Source organism: Jaculus jaculus, chromosome 5 (assembly GCF_020740685.1).
Source record: "Jaculus jaculus isolate mJacJac1 chromosome 5, mJacJac1.mat.Y.cur, whole genome shotgun sequence".
NCBI lineage: Eukaryota > Metazoa > Chordata > Mammalia > Rodentia > Dipodidae > Jaculus > Jaculus jaculus.
The window spans coordinates 15,261,570-15,276,298 of NC_059106.1; the positions used below are offsets into that span (position 1 = coordinate 15,261,570).

The window sequence follows — 14,729 nt, forward strand, 5'->3', positions numbered from 1 at the left end:
GGCTGATCTGGATTTCACTCTTTAGCCAAGCTCAGGCTGGCCTCCAACTCACAGTGATCCTTCTACATCAGCCTCCTGAGTGCTGGGATTAAAGGCATGCCATACCCCAGCCAGCTCTGATTTTTTGTTTTTAATGTAGCTTTATTTTTATTTATTTTAGAGAGTTAGAAGGAAAGAAGAAGGCAGGTAGAAGAGAATGGGCATGCCAGGACCTTTGGCTGCTGCAAACGAACTCCAGACACAAATGCCACCTTGTGAATCTGGCTTACGTGGGACCTGGGGAATCCAACCTGAGTCCTTTGGCTTTGCAGGCAAACACCTTAACTGCTAAGCCATCTCTCCAGCCCTCCAGTTTTTTGGTTTTTTTTTTTTTTTTGAGAGCGACAGACAGAGAGAAAGACAGATAGAGGGAGAGAGAGAGAATGGGCGCGCCAGGGCTTCCAGCCTCTGCAAACGAACTCCAGACGCGTGCGCCCCCTTGTGCATCTGGCTAACGTGGGACTTGGGGAACCGAGCCTCGAACCGGGGTTCTTAGGCTTCACAGGCAAGTGCTTAACTGCTAAGCCATCTCTCCAGCCCCAATTTTGTTTTTTGAGACAGGGTCTCACTATGTGACCCAAGCTGACTACCAACTTGAAATCCGCCCGTCCTCGTCCTGAGGCTGGGATTGTTACAAGTGTGCATTACTGAGTCCAGCCTCTTCCATCAACTAACTCAGTGTTTACATAAGGTTTCTCATCATAAATAATTTAAGTCACTTTAGCATCTAACTTCTCTTGATCAGTTAGTTGCCTAACAAACATTCTTTGTGGTCTTTCCAAACCTCATCCTTTCCTATGAAGCCTTGACTCTGTTATGACCATGCTAACAAGAGTAGCCAACATTTAAAAAAATATGTGTGTGCATGCGTGCATGCATGTGTGCACCAGGGTCTCTTGCCACTGCAAACAAATGCCAGACACATGCACCACTTTGTTCAGCTGGATTTCCTTCCATGGGTGGCTGGGTAGTGCCCAGACTGGCAGGCTTGGCAAGCAAGCAGCTTTAACTACTAAGCCTTCTCCCCAGCCAAGCAACCAGCGGCTATTCCATTAACTGCATTTCCAGGAATGTGCTGGTTAATAACTAGCACAAATATACTTACACAAATTAAATGAATCTGATATAAATAAAACATATCACACTCTTGAAATTTTATATGACCAACTTATGCTATCTTTTTAATGAAACCCCCCTCCAAATTCTTGTATCTGCAGCCATCCCATAATTACAACTGGTTAATGAGTGTTCTCTGGCATGAATATTGGTTGATGTTTCATTTGCAACAAATAAAGACAAGAGAGAACAATTAACACACATGTCAGAGCTTCTCTTGTCAATGACATCTGCCTTTGCTGAACCAGGTAATGGTTCTTGAATACTGAAAGTATATTTCCTCATTTTTTTTTTTGATACAGTGTAATCCCCACAGGGACATGATAAATTTTAATCTGTACCACCATTCCTTCCATCAGTTTTTTTAAAACTAACTAACAAAACAAATCAATCTCTGATTTGCACATGTCGGTTTAGATTCTAAATACTGCCATCATGGCGTTTTATCCCTTCATGGTGTCACTGACTGTGCGACCTCAAGAGTGCAGAGAAAAGGAAAACGTGGAGACAGGAGATGGCTTTGCAGAATAAGTGTTTAGTGTATAAGCTTGAAGACTGGGGTTTGGATCCTCATCACCTACTTTAAGTGACAGGAGTTCGGATGTCTGTAATCTCAGCATGCCTACAGTGAGATGGGGGGCAGAGAAAGTAGGATTACAAGTAGCTCGGGGGCCAGCTACTTTGGAAACAACAGCACTGAACAAAATGCAACCCTGCCTCCCACAAGGCGAAAGGCAAGGACTGGCATCTGGGGTTGCCCAGTGCACGTGTGTACACAAGCACAAAGATGAAAAGAAGAGTGCAGATAATAGGAAAGTGTGGTACACTACCAAAGAACTGAATTTTGACCGCTGCCTTGTTTTCACACAAAGTATCACGTGGGAAAAAAAAAAAAAAAAAGATATACAATCATGGTACATTGCCTATATTTACAGAAGTTGTCAATAAAAAGTTAAAAGAAAAGCCAGGTGTGGTGGTGCACTCCTTTAATCACAGCGCTTGGGAGGCAGAGGTAGGAGGATCACCGAGAGTTCAAGGCCACCCTGAGACTACATAATGAAATCCAGGTCAGCCTGTACCAGAGTGAGACCCTACCTCGAAAAACCAAAAAAAAGTAAAAAAAAAAAAAAAAAAAAAAAAGATATACAAGGGGCTGTAGAGATGGCTCAGAGGTTAAGATGCTTGCCTGCAAAGCCTAACAACCCAGGCTTGATTCCCTATACCCATGTAAAGCCAGATGCACAGTGGTGCATGTATCTGGAGTTCATTTGCAATGGCTAGAGGCCCTGGCATACCCACTCTCTCTCATTCTCTGCTTGAAGATAAATAACAATATTAAAAAGATATGCAAGGGCTAAAGAAATGGCTTAGCAGTTAAGGCATTTGCCTGTGAAGCCAAAGGACCCAGGTTCGATTCCCCAGGATCCACGTAACCCAGAAGCACAAGGGGGTGCATGCATCTGGAGTTTGTTTGCAGTGGCTGGAGGCCCTGGCACACCCATTCTCTATCTGTCTTTCTTCTCTTTTTCTGCTTGCAAATAAATAAATATTGTTTTTAAAAAGATACACAAGGGCTGGAGAGATGGCTTAGTTGTCAGTGAAACCTAAGGACCCCGGTTCGAGGCTTGATTCCCCAGGACCCACGTTAGCCAGATGCACAAGGGGGCGCACACGTCTGGAATTCATTTGCAGTGGCTGGAAGCCCTGGTGCGCCCATTCTCTCTCTCTATCTGCCTCTTTCTCTCTCTGTCTGTCACTCTCAAATAAATAAAAAATAAAAAATTTATAAAAAAAGATACACAAATATGTGAAGTCCTTCTCCATTCATTCTTTTACTTAGAAGAAACCCTTGGAGCTCCAGTTTTCATAGCCTGGATGTTCCTGATGTCGAGCTCAGTCTCAGCATTTTCTGGGAGCTGAATCCAGAACCTGATCCAGGCCAAAGTTCATGTCCTATGTGCCAGGACCCAAGAAGTCTTGTTCTCTTGCACAGAAAGTACATAGTATTGAAGCTCTTTATCTTCCTTTGATGACAGTAGTGAGATGCTTAAGACACAGAAATTCAGTGGGAGGCATGAGGTGGGTACTTTCGTCTAGTTTCCTTTTCCATTATGAGTTTGGAGCTTTTATTGTTTACTTTTATTTTTTTACATTTATTTTTACTTATTTATTTATTAGAGAGAGAGGGTGGAGGGAGAAAGAGACAGGGACTCTAGACACTGCAAACGAACTCCAGATGCATGTGCCACCATATGCATCTGGCTTATATGGGACCTGGAGAACCGAACCTGGGTTCTTAGCCTTCGCAGGTATGCATCTTAACTGCTAAGCCATCTCTCCAGCCCAAGTTTGGAGCTTTTATGTGGGGTGCTTTCCCTCGGCCAGTGGTTGAGTATCCAGGAACCTATCCTGTCTCTTTATTCACTAGTTTACAAGAAAACGCGAACTGGTTCCCTCTCATCGTGCAAGATAACTAATTCTAGTTTTAAATACCATTACGAATTCACCGGTTTAAACACATTAGTAGGTTTTAACTCATCACAATTATGTCTGGTGTATGGCCAGCCATGGTGGCTGGCATCTGCAGCCCTAGCACTGGGAGGGCTGAGGTAGGAGCATTGCCATGAATTCAAGGCCAGATGGGCTATGGAGTGAGACCCACTTTCAGTCAGTGGTGTGCACTCCATGTTGCCATCAGAACCCTTTCACCAAAAGCCTCAGCCCATTCAATAGGTCATCTTGCCCATTTCTGCTCCACACCTGGGACCAGCTGATGTCCACAAGTCCTGGGATCTTTGAGACACTGTACTTCAAAGTTCAGGGGTTAGGAATGACTGCTCAAAGCTTTGTGGGTCTCCTCAGTGCCCTGCCACATGAAGAAACGAAATAGCTAACTGTCAGCTCAAAGTAGAGGCTCCAGAGATGTGCCACCGCTTATTACCGCTGTAACTCCTTTGCTGCCTTCTGAGAACTCTGATTCTCAAGGACTCAAGACCTCATAGAACTAAAATAGCTGGACTGGAGAGATGGCTTAGTGGTTAAGGTACTTGCCTGCAAAGCCAACCAACCCATGTTCAATTCCCCAGTGCCCACATAAAACCAGATGCACAAGGTGGTGCATGTGTCTAGAGTTTGTTTGCAGTGACCAGAGGCCCTGGTGTGCCATTCTCTCTGACTCTATCTCTCTTAAATAAATGATTTTAAAATGTTTTAAAAGAACGAAAATATCCAGTACATACACATTTGTTCAGTCATATTCAACAAGCTCATCTGGCAGCACGCCAGCATGATTGCTGACAGAACATTTTCATATGTTCTCTTCATTCTTCTGTTGTAAAAGCAAGCAACACTATTTGTGCGAAGCATGTGGTCATCGTGGACTGTGTTTTCTCCTGAATTCACTTATTTCTATAAGCAAATAACGGCTCATGTTCAACTCCTGTGGTTTGGAGGAATGTCTTGCATGGACTAAAGGCCTGGTCTCCGGGTGTGCTTTGGGGTACGGTGGGAGCCCTGAGGTGGGATTTTGTGGTGGTCTTTAAGTTACTGGGGTAGCGCCTTGAAGGAGAGTATGGGGCCTTCCTGCTTCCTGTCAGTAAGTGGATTGTTGTTCCATCACATATTCCTGTGGGTTCTATCTGCTTTTGCCAATGGCTCAAAGGGGCTGGCAGCCGTGGACTAGAATTCCCAGAACCTTAAGCCAAAAGTGACTTCTCCGTAAGTTCGTTGTCTCGGTGTTTTTTTTTTAAATTTTTATTTATTTATTTGAAAGTGACAGACAGAGAGAGAACGAGGCAGATAGAGAGAGAATGGGCGCGCCAGGGCCTCCAGCCACTGCAAACGAACTCCAGACGTGTGCGTCCCCTTGTGCATCTGGCTAACCTGGGTCCTGAGGAATGGAGCCTCGAACCGAGGTCCTTAGGCTTCACAGGCAAGCGCTTAAAGGCTAAGCCATCTCTCCAGCCCTTTATTTTTTAAAAAAAATTTAAGTGTGTTTTATTATAGTAATTGGAAGCTAATATAATAACCACCAGCTGTTGTGTGTGTGTGTGTGTGAAGACAGGGTTTGTTATCAAGCTTAGATGAGCCTTAAACTTGTGATGATCCTCCTTAGCCTCTGAGTGCTGGGATGACAGGCCGGTGACACTGCACGCCTCTAAGGAATTTGGTAGTTCTACTCTGTAATAGGTTCTTAAAGAGGAGATCATTTCTCTTAGATGTCAATAACAATTTGGTGGGTAAAAAAGCCCTCATCTTTCTTTGAGCCTCCTTAAATCTATTGCGACATTTTGTGTGCTATAAAGCAGTTAAAACTTCTAATGACAGGGCTGGAGAGATGGCTTAGCGGTTAAGCGCTTGTCTGTGAAGCCTAAGGACCCCGGTTCGAGGCTCGATTCCCTAGGACCCACGTTGGCCAGATGCACACAGGGCACATGTGTCTGGAGTTCGCTTGCAGCAGCTGGAGGCCCTGGTGCTCCCATTCTCACTCTCTTCCCCCCCCCCCCCTTCTCTCTGTATGTTGCTTTCAAATAAGTAAACAAAAAATTTAAAAAAAAAACAACTTCTGATGACAACCTAATACTTGCCCTTGCCAAGCAAATGCCACCTTTCAAGTAGACAGCCAAACAGTTTTGTTTCTATTTTCTATTTTTACTATAAAAGTCAGCAACTTATCAAAATATATTTCCACTTTTGTTTTAATTCATAGTATTTGTGATGGTTAATTTCCATTGTCAACTTGCTCAGATCAGGAATCAAGTAAGAGACATGCTTTTCCGACAGGTCTAAGGGTACTTCCAGGAAGGATTAACTGAGGAAGACCTTCCCCCCGAGTGGGCAGGCCCCTTCATGACAGCCTATATGTAAAGAGCTTCCAGGAAAAGGCTAGCTGCCCTTGCTTCTTGCTAGAGAGTCAGTCTACCTTGTTGCTGTCATTCTTCGTGGATGTCAGAACCCAGCTTCTTCAGCCCTCCAACATGGACTGAAGACCACCAGCTCTCCTGGAACTCCCCCTCCCCGAAGGCTTTCAGCCCCCCACTGGGACTGCTGAGGCACCCAGACTAGTGCACTGGGCAGCTGCCAAGTTTTCTGATTACCTAGTGGGCAGTCATTGTTGGACTACCCAGCTGTAGTAAGTCCATCTAATATAGGCTCAAAACATTACTTTTCTAATGTTAGGAAAATATATCTGAAAGATAATTTTTTTTTGATTTTTCGAGGTAGGGTCTCACTCTAGCCCAGGCTGACCTGGAATTCACTATGTAGTCTTAGGGTGGCCTAGAACTCACGGCAATCCTCCTACCTCTGCCTCCCGAGTGCTGGGATTAAAGGCATGTGCCACCACACCCGGCTTTGAAAGATAATTTTTAACATCTTTTGCTAGCCTTTGCTTTATGTTTGATCTTACCTTTTTTCAATGTCACCTTTTAATCCTTTAAATTTTTTTAAAACTTGAGAGTGACACAGAAAGAGGCAGGGAGGAAGAGAGAGAGAGAGAGAGAGAGAGAGAGAGAGAGAGAGAGAGGGAGAGAGAGAGAGAGGGAGAATAGGAACACCAGGGCCTCCAGCCACTGCAAACAAACCCCAAATGCATGCACCCCTTTGTGCATCTGGCCAACATAGGTCCTGGGGAACAGAGCCTCCAACTGGGGTCCTTAGTTAGGCTTCATAGGCAAGCACTTAACCACTAAGCCATCTCTCCAGCCCATCACCTTTTAACCTTTTACTTTATTTTAAAAAAATATTCCTGGAATAGATGGTAAGACCCTATTGCTGAAGACTTCACATACTTGGGCTTGTAAAACATGTTTGTAAGTTATCCTTTGCAAACAAGTGTCCAGAGCAGCGCTGTCTAGAACTGGGGATGGAGCTGCTCTGCGTGTGAACTGCTGTGTGCTGGCTGTTTAGCGTACGAAATGTGGGTATGTGACTAAGGACCAAGGAAACAAATTCTATTGAAAACGGAAACTCTATTGTATAACACTGCTGCATGATGTAGCATTTGTTTTTGAAGTGGCTGTACACAGCTGAGAATCAGCACAAAGGTTCCAACTTCTCCACATCGTTACCCAACACTTGTGATTTTTTTTTTTAGCATCCATCCTAATGGGATTTGTAAATATTTTATCCGACTCTATGGGTTTCTTTTCTCTGTTGATGCCTTTTTACATCCATTTGTATGAAATCCAGTTACTTTTCCGTCACTGGTTTCAGAATCAAGGAATCTTCCAAATATAATGGGTCTTATAGAGTTGTCAATATTCTTTCATAATAGCATTGCAGTGGCCAAAATGTGGATGCAGCCATGTCCATCAATAAATCTGACACAGCCCAAAAGCAGGGAACTCCCCGATATGCTGCAGGTGGGAGAACCCTAAGGACATTAGGAAAACAAAAGACAAATACTGCATGATTACGTTTGGATGGGTTAGTCACACAGAGACATAGAAAGGTAGCAGCTGCTGGGGACGAGGAGCTGGAGCTGTCCCCCAAAGTTATGGAGGTGGAGCACACTGCTGCCTCATTCAGTAACGTTTAGTCCTGTGGAGCCACACAGTTCTAACTGGTTAAGATGGTTAAAAAAAAAAATCATTGTCACATGTGGCTGGTTCTTAACAATATCTGAACACTATTACAGACCATTAAGTGAAAGCAGATGTACACACGGACAGATTAAAACACTAGTCTGTCAGGAATGTCAGTGGATGGAAATACAGCCATCCAACTCTGATTACTTGCCAGAGGAGGTGTTGTACTTTTCAGTCCATCTCTGCATAGTGCACGCATACATGTGCTGTGTGCAGGCACACATTTGGGTGTGTATGTGTGCCTGCGTGTGGCCAAAGGTTAGCATCGATCGATCTTCTTCAATCACCCTGCCCTTACCTTTTGAGGCAGGTTCTCTCTCTGAACCCAATTCAGCTAGACTAGCTACCTAGCAAGTCCCAGGGATCCTCCGGTCTCCACTGTTGGGATTACAGGTGGGTACCACCACGCCCACTTACGTAAAAGGCATTGTAAATAAGGCACTGGGGGTCTGACCACAGGTCCTCAAACTTGCATAGCAAGCACTTTACCAAATGAGCAATCTCGTCGCTCCTTTTTCTTCAGTGTGTGGAGGCCAAAGGTTTATTTAGGTGACTTCCTTTTTTTTTTAAAGACAGCTTCTAATTGGCTTGGAGCATGCCCAGTAGGCTTGACTGGCTGGCCAATGAGCGCAGGGGATCCTCCTGTTTCCACCTCCGCCCACAGAGGTTACAAGTGCACACCACCACAACCATCATTTAGGTGGGTTCTAGGGATCAAACTCAGGTCATGATCGTACAGCAGGCACCTTACACCAGAGCCATCTCCCCAGTCTTGCTGGTTTACTACGTAACTAGAAGGCAGTACCCAACCCTGGACACTTCAATGGTCCTAATAAATGTGTGCATTTTAAAGAAAAATAGTTTTGACGATACATTAAATTATCTTAGCATGACAGTAGCTCATGAAACAGATTATCTTTCCTCCTCCAACAATACTGAACACGTAAAATACGCTTGACCATACTCCCCTCCGTGCCTGCACTTTCACTTCCCACATCACTTGCAGACAACTGTGGTGGCGGGGCATAAATATTAAATGGAAAATTCCGGGAATAAACAATTCATAAGTTTTTAGCTTTTCATCATTCGGAGTAGCAAAATGACACTGGAAGCCATTCCACTCAAGACACGAACCATCCCTGTGTGGCATGTCCACGGTCCACACGACTGGCCTGTGAGTCACCACTGTGAGTGTTCCAATAAACCTTTTATTAAACAAGCTCCAAAGTGTAAGTGCCATAATGCAAAGGAGACACCAACTTAAAAAAACCACTTGACAGACACCTTGGCAATGGTGCAGGGTGCATAGGAAAAAACAGTATAGTACCTTACGATCCACAGAAAATCAGTGGGAACACCCCTCCTGGCCTCTGCAGACACTCAAGTCCCTTCTATGTAATCCTGTAATATTTACATAGTATTAACCTAAGCATGTTCTCCCCTGTTATCTCGATGGCAAAAGATATTAGTTTAAATGCTACATAAAATTGCTATACTGGACTGTTTCGGGAATTCTCTCTCCTTATATGTAAGCTCTCTAGACACCCCAAGTACTATGCAGAATTCTCTGGCTCAAGGCACCATGAACCTTGCCCAGCCTCACTGATGAAAGCCTCAGTCCATTCTGAGGCATCTATGGAGTTCATCACTATTCCCAAGTTCATGACAACACAACTCGGCAAGTTTCAATGCACTTCCCATGCAAGCCACAACTATCAGAATGACCCAAAAGACGCAGCTACCAGCACTGATAACTAAACATCTTTACCTAAGACCATTTTTCTGAAGACACTGAGGACATAAAGCCAAGGGGGTGTCTTACTGGGGGGGTTACTGTAGTTGTCTGTCAGCTTCCTTGTTCCACAGGCCCAGTGCTTAGCAGCTCCGCGAAGGCCTTTTCTCCCTCCCCACATCCTCCCGCGGGAGAAGGGAAGCGATGAGTCCAGCCGCAGCCAAGGAGACTGACTGGATGTACTGGTGCTCCAGGAGCCACCCTGGGGGGCGCAGTTACGGACCCACTGTTAGGCAGGCTGTGCCTCCACTTCTCTGGGGGAGTCTGATTCTGCTTGGCCGGGCTTCACAGCTTGCACAAACTCATCACACTCAGATGCACCATTAGGAGTAGGGTTTTTGTTGTTTTAGGTTCTATGTCCTGTTCGCTTATTTCTTTTGTTTCAAACTACACTTGCATTTAAGGGAACTGTATTAGATGTACTAGGATATTTTTTAAAAACAACATAACAATTTGTGCCCAACCCTTAACACTGCAACACACAAGCTAAATGGCCCATTAAGCATACTGCTCACACACTGGAGAAGTGCTCTCTATACTTGAGGACCAGAGTTGATGGCCAGAGTTCAGAGAACTGAATGCCACAAAATCCTGTCTTCTAACCATTTTCATACTCTACAGATGCAAGACTGAAATATTCAACTTTGAGTAGACCAGAGAGTACAGGATGCTCGTGTGACTGTTTTTGTTACGCCTCTGCCGAAAGGACACGCTGGGAACTCTTCTCTTAAAATGCCTACAGAGGTGAGGAGTCGGTGCTGTGGGCACTTCTTGTGTTTACTTTAAATATGTTAATACCCAATAGTGTGGCTTTGCATAAAAGCATGGGCTGAAATTAAAAAAGTATAAAGGAGGGCCAGAGAGATGGCTCAGCAGTTAAGGTACTTGCCTGTAAAGCCTAACAACCCGAGTTCCCCAGTGCCCACATAAAGCCAGGTGTACAAAATAGCACATGCATCTGGAATCTGCTTGCAGTGACTGGAAGCCCTGGCATGCTCGTTCTCCCTATCTGTCTCTCTTCTATCACTTTCTGCTTGCAAATGAATAAAATATTTTTAAAAAGGAATAAAAAGGTTTCTAGGCATCTGTCACTAATGTAACTGAGGAATTTTCAGGTTGCATATAGGCAATGGCTGGCGTGTGTGCGTGCGCGTGCACACACACACACACTCACTGGCACGTATGTCATGTCTGTATCTATGTTATAAACATAGATATAAACATAGATACAGCCTATCTGTCCCCAAGCCCAAAGTTTTGCTGAATCAATTTAGCCACTTGTAATTTTCACAATAAAAATTAAAGATGTTTTCTACATTTTCCACAGTAAAAGACTGCATCTCATTGCTGTAAAATTTAATTTGTTTCTCCAAACTAAAATTACTAAAATTGTACATGTGAATATACTTTGCCTTTGAATTTCCAACTACCTTTTTTTTTGAGATGTTTAGAAGAAAGGCCTATTCATAAATGAAATTTCACTGATAATTTATTTTTAGCTTTTAATATATTTTCTACTAAAAAAAAAAAGCCATCAGGACAGGAAATGTTACTGGTATTGTTGTTACAAAAACAATTGATAATTTTAATCCACAAAGGATGAGAACACAAGACACTGACCTCATTGTACACAGAATATTACAATAAAATGATCAGCTGGAGACCAGCGACACATTCGAGACTTCACATATACACATATACTTTGAAACAAGAAACAGGACAATTTTCACCTCTGACATGTTCATGACCACAAAGAGAAACACCACAAATCACAGCTTTGAGTCTGATTTCCTGGTACACAAGTGACCTAAAGCATACTGCGATTAACATTACCTTCAGGCAGATACAGACATTATGATCTGGGACTTTTCTCCCTACCCAAGACAATCTGCTTTAGCTGTCAAGTAATTTGGTTTGTTATCCATTTAAGAAGATTACAACAATAAATACAGTATTTTAACAACATGAGTCAGGATAGAGGTTTTGAGACCAATCATTCAAAAACTATGTATATACTTGTTCCCAGGAAGGCAATGTATAAATTGTAAATGCAATCCTGGGAAAAAGAAGTATGGTCACAAATCATTTTCTCTCAAACACTGGTGAAGAAATAGTGTGTGTTGAGAAGGTGCTGGTATGGAAAAGAACAGAAAACACATGAAGTAAGGAAAATATATTTAACCACAGGAAATATTGAACTCAGTTGATTTTCTAAAATGAGGTATAAGAGTATGCCTGTAAATGAAAACAAAAACAAAAAGTTAAGAACCAAAATGCGTATCTCCAATGGAAAAAGTCTCTAAGCCTCTTATAGTTTCTTTTATTAGATTAAACATTTCATATACAGCAGTTAATCTAGAAAAATACATTTAAAAATTTTTTCAACAGACCATGCACCCTGTAACAAAACCTTCCAAACCCTGTTTTATTATACAAATTAATCTACATTAGTAATGTAAAAGAAACTCTCACATTTAACAATGTCATTTTCCAACCAACATCCATCTAATTTACACACAAGTTTCCACTAATCCAATTGGAGAGTTAGAATTCTGTAACATTTTCTAATGTATTCTGTACATATTAAATAACCTAAAGGGATCCTCTTGTAGTGCATTTGCCATGTAGTAGGTTTATTCAGTATTTTCCAGTACCATTTGTATTACTACAGTGATCTGTCTGTAAATGAAAGTCTGTCTGAAAGTGCACACAGTTTACCTTTCCCAGATAATCACCATTTCTGGAGGAAACATTATTCATAGTAAAGGTTATCAGTATCATGGTTAGAAATGTAGGGTTAGCAGGTATTTGGAGACTATACAACTTAATTATATACACAAGCTTAAGGAAAGTAAGTCTTTAGTCCATATTTACATAAAATAAAAAAATTTCCACAGGGTCATACTAAGAACTCAATATGGCACTCGCTACAATCAGGATTGTCAGCTATGGTTTAGTATCATCAGACGGCCCCCAAATACCCTGAACTGATTTATCCCGTCTATCACGGTGCTGAAGGACGTTAGTGTGCCGCCCAAGCTAGTAACTAAGAGACGCAGTAAGGATGCTGTGCGACAAATAAAAGCCCTCATCTAGGGATTCTATCTGGGAGATAATCAATTTTAGCACTGCAGACTGCCACCGCATGCAGAAATCCTGAAAAAGCACACAGGTTTCAAAATGAATACACTTCATTCTGTCTTAACTGCCCAAGAGTTTTCAAGACAACTTCTGTACTAAGTAAAGAACTTAAGTAAAGTCTTGAGAATTTCATGATTATCCAGTTTGACAGGGTGGAAAAAAAAAAAACAAACATGTAAGTTTTTCTTTTTCTTACCAAATTATCCAGTGTATATGACTGGTTAGAATTCTGAGTTGACTGAAATTCAGAGTGTGAAACGCAAACATTCAGGATAAAATAATCCATAATTACACAGTCATACCACCTTGAAACAAAGCAGCAAATATGAGGGTCTAACAGACATCTTCACTCTCCCCTTCCTTCCCGGTCCCTCAAGAAAGTGCAAAAACCAGAGTCACTTCTTGGTCCAAAAAGAAACAAACAACATGTATGAAGATTTGAAATCTGATGAGATCCCATTTCAATCCACAGGTTGTCTTCTGTGAGAATCAACGTCCAAAGACGGAGCTCAATTCCAGAAGAATGAGTTCTACGATCTGATTCTGGTACACAGTGTGAACTGCGATATTGCCAGTCTCTTTCTCTGGCTTTAGTAGAGTTGGGCCAAAAACAATTGCTATACTCTGATAGGTCATTCGGTTTTTTTCTCCGTTTTCTATAACTCTAAGGGGAGAAAAGAGACAAGTCTGAACTGCACTATAATGAACAGTGTGCGTTTAGAAAAGAGTGCTCGGTTGGCTGCTTAGCCAGGGAGAGAGAACTCAGCCTGAGTGCCATGCCAAGCTTGGTCTTCACTAAACACAGCAGAGAAGTATTGCATATATGTAGTAAACGTTAAACATGTTCTATTTTAGCTTAATTTTCAAAACACAACACAGACTTCAAGGTGTACTATAATTCAGGCAACAATGATTCACTCCTAGAGCTGACAGGAAGAACATTTCATCAGGACATGGAGACCAGAGTTCTCCAACTTATTTAAACAACTTATTGTGGGGCTGGAGAGATGGCTTAGCTGTTAAGCGCTTGCCTATGAAGCCTAAGGACCCCAGTTCGGGGCTTGATTCCCCAGGACCCACGTTAGCCAGATGCACAAGGGGGCGCACGCATCTGGAGTTCGTTTGCAGTGGCTGGAGGCCCTGATGCGCCCATTCTCCCCCCCCCCACCTCTTTCTCTGTCACTCTCAAATAAATAAAAATAAACAAAAAAAATATTTAAAAACTTCTTGTAACTCTATCATTTGTTTTAGTTTAGCATTTTATTGCTCTTGTGCAGGAGGAACAAAGTCGGCTGCAGTGTAGTAGCGACAGGGACGTCACACAGCAAACCTGACAATCACTCTCCCCGTCACATTCTCTCACTTCAGTGACACATGAACACCTACTATGTGCTAAGCAGTTTTCACACCAAACCAGTCGACCTAGGAAAGTGTGTTATCTCCCATTACAAAGACAGCACGTGCCACACCTGGGAGCAGAATCTCTCCAGGTGACTCGGTCCCTGTTTGCTTTCCACTGTACCATGCCCACCTCCTAACTGGGCAGCTCTTACCTTCTGAGGTGTCTAAACAGAACCTGCATTGTGTCTTGATTCGGCTTTGGCAACTGTCTGATTAGATCCTTGACAGCAGCAACTCGCTGCCTTGGTTCTTGTTCTAAAAGAAGATAAAGTAGATGTCTTGCAGCACATTCTTTGGAAACTAAAAGTAATGACATTTTGGAAGCTGATATTTGGTAATACACAGTGACATCTGGTGGTCACATTAAAAATTTCTGGAGTGAAACAATCCATTGAATTTTTTAAAAAATCAAAAGTTAGCTTATCTGTGCAAAAGATTTCCAGTATGTTGAAAAAAAATTGAATAGAGTTACATACTTACTAATTGCATTAACAAAGTCATTGAAGTGATTAAATGTAAAAAGCGGTTCTGGTAATTCTCGAAAAAACATTTTGAGTGCTCCAGTGATGACATGAATGTCTTCCCACTTACTGTCATTCAAATCCAACTTCTCGTCTGGAAGACAGAAGCAACAGAACATTTTGAAAACTGCT

General features: G+C 42.5%; 1 protein-coding gene across 6 annotated transcripts in view; it reads right to left on the minus strand.

The window, feature by feature from the left end:
• Positions 1 to 11,092: 11,092 nt before the first annotated feature.
• Positions 11,093 to 14,729, minus strand: part of Arhgap12 (Rho GTPase activating protein 12) — a 98,697-nt gene continuing 95,060 nt past the window's right edge. For 5 of the 6 annotated variants that reach the window (XM_045149627.1, XM_045149625.1, XM_045149624.1 and 2 more), the window contains 3 exons: positions 14,557 to 14,691; positions 14,229 to 14,331; positions 11,093 to 13,339 (listed from right to left, as the gene is read on the minus strand). In XM_045149627.1, the coding sequence (XP_045005562.1) occupies positions 13,165 to 13,339; positions 14,229 to 14,331; positions 14,557 to 14,691 (413 nt within the window). In that variant the 3' untranslated portion in view covers positions 11,093 to 13,164. The remainder of the gene's footprint in view (positions 13,340 to 14,228; positions 14,332 to 14,556; positions 14,692 to 14,729) is intronic. The other variant, XR_006637172.1, reaches the window with a different exon arrangement.